Source organism: Berghia stephanieae, chromosome 3, assembly GCF_034508935.2.
Source record: "Berghia stephanieae isolate SIO BIC M18660-M18661 chromosome 3, UCSD_Bste_1.3, whole genome shotgun sequence".
NCBI classification, from domain to species: Eukaryota; Metazoa; Mollusca; class Gastropoda; order Nudibranchia; family Aeolidiidae; genus Berghia; species Berghia stephanieae.
This window is the reverse complement of record NC_088362.1, coordinates 98,420,286-98,429,857: the sequence shown is the minus strand read 5'-3', so window position 1 is coordinate 98,429,857 and position 9,572 is coordinate 98,420,286. Positions and strand designations below refer to the sequence as shown.

General features: G+C 33.8%; 1 protein-coding gene across 2 annotated transcripts in view; it reads right to left on the bottom strand.

Annotated features, from left to right (window-relative positions):
• The window catches only part of LOC144968948 (uncharacterized), a 224,716-nt gene that overhangs the window by 182,778 nt on the left and 32,366 nt on the right, over positions 1–9,572 (bottom strand). The window contains exon 2 of one of the 2 annotated variants that reach the window (XM_078907837.1): positions 8,477–8,803. In XM_078907837.1, the coding sequence (XP_078763963.1) occupies positions 8,477–8,506 (30 nt within the window). In that variant the 5' untranslated portion in view covers positions 8,507–8,803. Of the gene's footprint in view, positions 1–8,476; positions 8,806–9,572 lie in introns of those variants that run through there. The other variant, XM_078907838.1, reaches the window with a different exon arrangement.

Below are 9,572 nucleotides of genomic sequence, written 5' to 3'. Positions count from 1 at the left end.
ATAAAGTTTTGAAATAAAAGTTTTCTGGCTAATTCTTTTCATGTGTTTTGTCCAATTACAGCATTTTTTGTTCTGAACTCGCACCATCCCAATAATATGGTATGGACAGATATTATGCAAATATCGCCGTGCGTGTAGATTTATGATTATGTGTGTAAATTGTGAACACATTCCTGCGTTGTCTAGTAGGAGAGGAGGCCGAATTCACTCTCAAACCAATCTATAATGTAATCATATGACGCTTCCTGATTCGCCTGCGACGTTGATAAATTACAGTAGGTAGTGGGGAATGTGGGGATCTCGAGGACCCCTAGGAAGCAGAGCGGAGGAAGGAAGAGTTTTGGAAACGAACACACCAGCAGCAATAGAGTAGACACCAGCCCCTATGTTGAGATCCAGAATTAGAAACGTGTTGGCGATGGATTAGGAACCAAGATAGCTCAGTTGGTAGAGCACTCGCTTCACACTCAAAGGGACAGATCGATCACGGAAGGAGTTGAGATGTTTTTTCTAACCCCCCCCCCCCCTCCCACCTCATCCTGTCCACACAGCAGTGATTGATGAGCTAATGTTTGTTAGGTTTGGCGGAAAGTATTTTGCGATTGACTAGCATCCTACCCAAAAGGTATTCTCCGTTTCACGCTCTCTACAAACCGGTTGACACTCCGGGTCATGGGCCTTATCGCCCTGAAGGACTTTTTTTTTACATGCTGAGATCCAGAAAAAGCGTTGGCGATGGATTGGCACACTAAGAACGCCAAAAAACAAAACTACCAAGACATGAAAAGGAACTTTCACGGAACGAGAAAAAAAGGAATGGACCTTTGAGACAGACTTGAGACAGATGTGGTATGCAATATAAATAAATAAATAAATAAAAAATAAAATTCCCTTTATTCATCCCCAAGGGGAAATTTGTCTTTAGGGTCTATTCCAAGGGAAGACCGGAATAACCCAGGCGTCAGCCGCAGTGCAGCGCCGCAAAGTGAGCTAGGGCTAGGTGATGTGCTCAAGGCCACACAGCGCAGCGGCAGGTGATCGAACTCGTTACCTTTTGGGTACGAAGTAAAGACCGTACCGCTGAACCACGCTGCTCCATAAATAGTTGGGCAAATGAAGAAGTAGAAGAATGGGATTAGGTATGGATCTCTTGGTTGTCACAGTTACTCCGGAGAGGGATATCCAAGGCATTGCGTCTGAATATAATACTACTCACCACCGCTGCCTGCCAGATCAATCGAATCAACACACAAAACTAGGTGTAACCTTAACTTAAGCGTTTATAGTCGAAATTAGAGTCGAATGTAGTGAGAACTGATCGCAAAGCTGGGGGTATAAAAACAATTACAAAGAACTGACTGACGTCACCTTCATTCACAGTAGTAATAGGGGAATGTAATGGTGGCCTGCGCACTTAGTTGAGAACTACCTTCATAATCAAAGGAACCATTTGTCGTCACGGATGTAGTGGAGATTATTTTTCTGTCTACCAGCAGTGTTAGGTCTGTCAGATTCAACAGAATTTATTTTGGGATAGACTGGTGTCCTAACCAAAGGATAGCAAAAATGAAAGTCAGTGTCCTCTTAGCGCTTCAGAATTCGAGGTAAACTCCGACACAATAGGCCTTAGAATCAGATGGACCTCCGCATAGGGAGAATAACAGAGAGAGAGAGAGAGAGAGAGAGAGAGAGAGAGAGAGAGAGGGAGAGAGAGAGAGAGAGAGAGAGAGAGAGAGAGAGAGAAAGAGTGGGGGGGGGGGGGGGGGGCTTGCGCTGTACGGCTGTGTGGTCTTGTGGTATCACTCTCGCTTTCGGATCATAAGGTCATTGCAGGCGTCATGTCTTGTCCTAAATGTTAAATGTTGCTGTTGGACAGGGACCCCGTGTAAAGCGCTTTGAGCACGTTTAGTGGATATTGCGCTATATAAAAGATCAATATTTTTTTACAAGAGGCTAATCAAAGTTCAGATTGATTTCCCAATATTTGAAATTCCTTCAATCATATTTTTATGCGGAAAGGTATGCCGTATTTGTACGTTTGCATTTTCGAAATTATAATACATGTCAATAATGGCTGAACGATAACATTGGACAGATAGGCAGATAAGCAAAAAGACAGACAGACAGGCAGACGGACAGACAGCAGGCAGAAAGAAGGGTGTGGAGAGACAGAAACAGAGAAAGATACGCACACAAAATCATTACTCAACGATAATAGAGAGAGAGAGAGAGAGAGAGAGAGAGAGAGAGAGAGAGAGAGAGAGAGAGAGAGAGAAATAGACAGATTATAATATATATATATATATATTATATATATATATATATATATAAGAGAGAGAGAGAGAGAGAGAGAGAGAGAGAGAGAGAGAGAGAAGGGGGGGGGGGGGAGAGTTTTATTTGTTTTTGTTTGTATTCATTTTTGTGTGTGTGTGTTTTTTTTTTTTAATTTGCTCTTATTTTTCCTCTGTTCTTATTTTTCCTTTTTTCTTAAAAAAAAAATAATCAGCTGCTCTTAATATGTTCAAGATACCCTCACCTCCAGCCAGTGGCAGGTATCGGAACATTGCAGGGCTCAAAATAGCTTGCATTGCCTAAAGCAAACTTAAATTATGTTAGATCTCGTTTCCTGGTCTCTCCCTATCCAATCCATTATTGTATTATTTTATCTTTCCATAAGTTAAGTTTTCTCAATATAAATCAAACACTATTTGACTTCGATAAACGCCTATTTGCTTGAATATCTCTGAAGCTATAGTCAATTATCAATTTTATCATGATTTTGCAGTGATCTGTTATAGATATCTAAATGGCTGTTTGCTTAATTCGACACAAAATTGGTATTAATGAAATAACCGGGGAATTCATAGATGCTGCAAATAATAATGACATTTCTCAGATATTATGGACTATTTATAACACACAGTTCCATTCATAACATTATTAAGACAAAGAAGAATTCATCAGGTGTGTTTTAAGGCACTTTTTGAATGTCATTTCAGAGGAAAATACTCTACCTCTAACATCTTATGGCAGTGAATTCCACACATTTGGGACGGCATGAGAAAATGCCCATCAGAATATGTTTTCGAGCCTTTTATCTAGGTACACGAAGAAGGAGTTATTTCACAAAGCAATAAAGGACCAAACGTGCAATGTCAAAAAAAAACTGGTTCCAATCTCATTAGAAGTGTACAACCCCTCTTCTGGAGGACTGGGTACATACCCTGTGTAATTGATCTTCTGGTTTCAGTAATAAATGCTAGTTGTCAATAAAATGTATCCATCCTCGCTCTTTTACGCCCCGTAATCCTAAGAATCTGCCTTACATCATGCTTCTATAAAAGTTATGAATCACCCTATGATTCAATTCTTTTTCTTCAAGTACCAAGTCTGTGCCAGACATCGGTGATCATTGTACGCCATTCATCTCTCTGATCAGATAACCTCAGAAAACTAATATTACTCTTCTCTGTCTTTGTCACCCAGCTGTTCAAACTATTCAAATATGTTTTTCTTGGTCTACCTTTACTCTTTTTACCTTCCATCATTCCTGTGAGAGCAAGATGTTCAATACATTTATGTCGATTTAGGTGCCCTAAAAATTGCATTTGCCTTGATTCAATATGTATCCTATTCATTATTAACTCACTCAATCCTAGACATGTTTGCAACTTTTCCAAATTGGAAAAAATGTATTAAAAATGAGCATTACATTGTAGATTATTCAACTACCATTATCATTAGCATGTAAAAAAAAATTAAAAACATGAGCTTTGATACTAGTACGCCTATAATTTGTCTCATAAAAATGTAATAAATTGGCATGGGGTAAAAGTAACGCGAGTAAACTACGGATATTGATAGAATAAAGTTGACTCTAGTCACTCTAGTCTTTGTTATTTTATTTTTTTTTTGCCATCCGCGTTTATGAGTAATAATCACTAAACTGTATTATCCAGACTACAAACGTTCATGATTACACATAGTTTGTGTGTTGGTCCGTTATACTTCCGGATGGCAATGTTATGAACTTCTTAGCCAAGCGCATACTATCTATAGTCGGTGTTAGGACTGGTTACATACACACTTCCGAGGATTTCGGAACCGGAAGAGTAGAAGGTATGATGTCACGACTTCTTTGCTCTATAGATTGTATTCCCTGGGCTAAGAAGCTCACAACATTGCCATCCGGAAGTATAACGAGACACACACAAAACTATGCGTAAACTTAAACGTTTATAGTCTGGTTAATACCGTTTAGTGAGAAGCGCTCATAAACACGGATGGCAAAAAACAATAACAAGACCCGAGTGACGTCAACTTCATTCTATCTATTCAGGATCAAATACTTCTCTTCTAATACGCTTCAACAATCATGACGTCACTTCTCTCGTAATGACGCATAGTAACTTAGTAACTGACTCTAAACTATCGGAACAATGGCGGACACTCTTATGAAATATTTCTCCAATGAGCATAAAAGTGTATCCAGAGGAGAAAAACATTATAAATATGATCATGTTTTTACTTTTATACATTCTGCCCCAAGACATATGAAAAGTTCAAGCCAGCATGAAGAATAAAAAGTACCGATTTTCTTTGTTTAGAACCATGATGGCCGCCGGTGCTGGGCGACGTGACATCAGACTATTGAATCCAATTATCAACGTGATCTTTTCATGAAGTCGGTTGAGGCCTGAATGAATCAATACGGCGGCTTTCTACAAATAGAACCTTTTGAGACAAATTGACTATGACCTTATAACACTGGTAAGTTTGTGACAAGCTAGGCCGTACATAATAGTGCGGTTATGTGGTCTAGTGGTATGACACTCGCTTTCGGATCGGAAGGTCCTGGGTTCGAGCCTTGCTCGGCTCATTTTTGAGTCCTTGGAAAAGGCTCTTTACTCAAATTCTCTCACCGTACTCGGGTGTAAAATGAGTACCTGGCCGTTAATAGCGTTGTCTCGGTCCGAAAACAAATGTAATATCGCGTCATGTTTCATTTTACATGTTAGGGGTTACTGTTGGTCAGGAACACCTTGTAAAGCGTTTTGAGCACTTTTAGTGGAGATTGCGCTATAAAAATGCTTATATTTTTTTAACATAATAGATAACCCATAACCCATAATAGACAAAGCTGTTAACGGCATGTACGCATTTTACACCTGTGTACAGTGAGATAATGTGAGTAAAGAGTCTTTTCCAAGAAATCGACTATGCGCCGAGCGGGGCTCGAATCCTGGGCCTTCCGATCCAAATGCAAGTGTCACACCACAAGACCACATAGCCGCCTTCATTCATGACATGGAGTTTCATTCTTTTCTTACCAACACTTTTCAAGATTTTTCCTAACATGTCGGTCACTAAAATGTATTATGTAAACTTTACCAAAGGCTTTCTTGAATTTGTCAAATCACAAGTCCTTTGAACTAAGTATAGATAGTATGAAGTTGACGTCACTCACGTCTTTGTTATTGTTCTTGCCATCCACGTTTATGAGTAATTCTCACTAAACTGTATTATCCAGACTATAAAAGTTCATGGTTACAGAGAGTTTTTTGTGTTGGTCCATTATACTTCCGGATGGCAATGTTGTGAACTTCTTAGCCAAGTGCATACTATCTATACTTTCGGGTGTCAATGTTGTGAGTTTCTTAGCCAAACGCACACTATCTATACGACTTAACAGCGACACTTAAGTTTAATTCAGTACGGCGCCAAATTTTGTCGTATCGGTCGTCTATAGAAATATCAAGCCTGCCATAGATTTAGTTATAGACAGACGAAGGTAAGGACAAGAAAAAGACATCGAGTGACATTTGTAAGTGTCTTTCAACCTTTTATAGGTGGGGATCGATTTTATTTTGACAAGAATGATGATAATGATGATAATGATGATGATAATAATAATAATAATAATAATAATAATAATAATAATAATAATAATAATAATAAAATAAAATAATAATAATAATAATAATAATAATATAATAATAATAATAATAATAATAATATAAATAATAATAATAATAATAATAATAATAATAATAATAATAATAATAATAATAATAATAATAATAATAATAAATAATAATAATAATAATAATAATAATAATAATAATAATAATAATAATAATAATAATAATAATAATAATAATAATAATAATAATAATAATAATAATAATATAATAATAATAATAATAATAATAATAATAATAATAATAATAATAATAATAATAATAATAATAATAATAATAATATAATAATAATAATAATAATAATAATAATAATAATAATAATAATAATAATAATAATAATAATAATAATATAATAATAATAATAATAATAATAATAATAATAATAATAATAATAATAATAATAATAATAATAATAATAATAATAATAATAATAATAATATATAATAATAATAATAATAAATAATAAAATAATAATATCATATCCTATTTCAAAGACAAACGAGTGTAGGATTTTTTAGCTTTTGCGTTTGGAATTTCGAATAAATTCCAAAATGCGTTGAGACCTTGGGAATGATCATAAGTGTGTCAAGATTACGTTATGATCTTAAAAAAAACACCTTTTGTTTCTGGTAGAACCAGAAGTGGTGCCGATATAAATATTATCTCTTGAGATTCTACTATATTATTATGTTTTGTTTCTTTTTTTACAAAGAATACTGGGAGCAACAATAAATCCATGGCTGTAATGATAATAATATTAAATCGGGTTTCTCCCATAATCAAAACGGACACACACACACACACACACACACGCACACACACACACATATATATATATATATATATATATATATATATATATATATATATATATATATATATATATTATACGGATTCTACGGACATAATACGCCGAATGACGCCGTGGATGGAAACCATTGAGTGAATCCCTTTATATGTATATATATATATAAATATATATATATATATATATATATATATATATATATATATATATATATATATTAGCCAAGATGAGGTAATTTAAATCGATCGATATTTGAGGAACGAGTTTTCTGGCCAAATTTTAAAATATGTGTTTTTCCAGCGTACGGCTGTATGGTAATGCGGCTTGTACAAGTCACAAGGCTTAACCAAACATATATTAAAAAAACAGCTTTGCCCATATCGAATACTCTGGCTTTTGTTTACACAAAGATAATGACATGTTAATAATTTAGCAATCAACGTCATTGTCGTTAATTCCTGATTCAACAACTAATCGTATAGAAAACACCCGCCCGTTTTATAATGGCTATTGGATATTCAGTGTCCAGTAGGGTACATAATGATTTCGTGTACACGCTACATTATTAAGTATCTCGTTACATTTACTGCCATGATATGACTAAACATTTTTTTTTAATTTTTGGCCTGAAATCTTTTGCTTTAAATTTATATCAATCAATTAAATGGCCCCCAATTTACAAATACATCTCAAAAATGGACACTTTAAAGAAGTTTTAAAGAAGTCTTAGGTTTGAGATATTTCGACAAGTTGAGGGTAGTAATCTATTACAGTTTATAATATAAGTTCTTTGGCCCAATGAAGGAAAATGTCTTATGTAGGAGTTTGGCGGTATACCTGCAAATATTGCAAAGTCTTCTGCTGAAATGTAGAATGTACGTGAAACAGTTTATTATGTATAGTGCTCTTATGTACATCAGGGTAAATTGTCGTCTAATTATTCCTGGAAGGAATAGACACCGTCCATTTAACAATACAGAACCCGGATTAAACCCCAGCTTCATTGGCCTTATCATGGCTCCAAAGAACTAGATACCTAACAATCAATAGATTTGTACATTCAGACAACAAAATGAGAATCGCGTCAGCCTCCGTCTATTCAACGAGATTAAGATGAATGAAAAACTTCTTTTGTATAGCTTTATTTATGGACAGAATGTTCTCTTTGTAAAATATCAAAGTAAACATATTATTCTAAAGCAGACGTTATTTTTGAGAAAACGTAATCAGATGACCTGACGGGAATCTGGTATTGACAATCTAGGTGAAAAATGATCACCATCTCATCCGATCACCCAATAACAAATAAAATGACAAAGTCGTTGGTTATATTATTATGTACATATTTCCAGATAATTCTGGCAGTTACTCATACATAGTAAAGGAATAAAGCCAGGTGGTTGCTCATACTACGTACTTATGGATAACGGCAGGGCTTGATAATGATATATACTTATGGATAACGCTACGGGTTGCTCAAATGTACCAAATAAATGTATTATATTATTCTTTGCAGGTTTTTACGAATAACTCTGCAGGTTGCCAATATACGGACGTACTACGATAATGTTAGGTGTTACATAGATAACTCTAGGGGTTGCTCATACTTACGAAGTGAAAGTGCCAGTAGGTGTACATAGGTATGTAAGAACAAAAAATCAAAATGAAAAAGCTTTAATAAAATTACCTTTCTTTTTCCAGTCTTTGTTGACAACATCGTGATGGTATTCTATTGATAACACTCCAGAGAAAGATGATAATGATGATGATGATGACGATGATAATATCCTATGGTATTCTATTTACGTATAATCCTAGAAAGGTTCAAGTCACGGCCACATCCTTGTAATCCATTGTGAATAGAACACGATCTCTGACACGGTGATTATTATTATGGTATAATTACACATCTCATGTTAATCCGTTGTCCTACTAAAAGGCCATCGTAAAGACAGGAAATTTCACAGTCTGTCAATGATTCACATATCAAATGGAAGAATTTTCATCTTTGCTTCTATTGAAAGAGGGAAAAACAACACTAGAACTAGACGTCTATGTATAATATGCCAAACATTGATTGATATTTATATACACGTATTATTATTAGGACTTTATTATTATGAACTATCTAGAATTTAAAAGATTTACCTAAATCTTGCTGGAAAGATATTCTATTGTAAACCTTTTTTTTTTTGTTTGGCCTGACTGGGTTTCAACTTTAATTTGTTAATTACATAATGTGAGAATAAACGCGGAAATAATAATAATAATAATAATAATAATAATAATAATAATAATAATAATAATAATAATAATAAATATAATAATAATAATAATAATAATAATAATAATAATAATAATACTAACAATTATGACATTAATAATAATAATAATAATAATAATAATAATAATAATAATAATAATAATAATAATAATAATAATAATAATAATAATAATAATAATAATAATATAATAATAATAAACAATAGCAACAACAACAACAATAATAATATAGTAGTAGTAGTAGTAGTAGTAGTAGTAGTTAGTAGTAGTAGTATAGTAGTATAGTAGTAGTAGTAGTAGTAGTAGTAGTAGTGGTAGTAGTAGTAGTAGTAGTAGTTAGTAGTAGTAGTAGAGTAACAATAAAATAAAAAATTAAATAGAATTTTGTGGATGTGAGTTCAAAATTTCCGGGCAAAAATAAAATGTGTTTTAGTTTTTAGTGATTTATGTATGGTATAATTTAATATAAATTTATTGTCTTTTATATTGTTTCCCCCTGT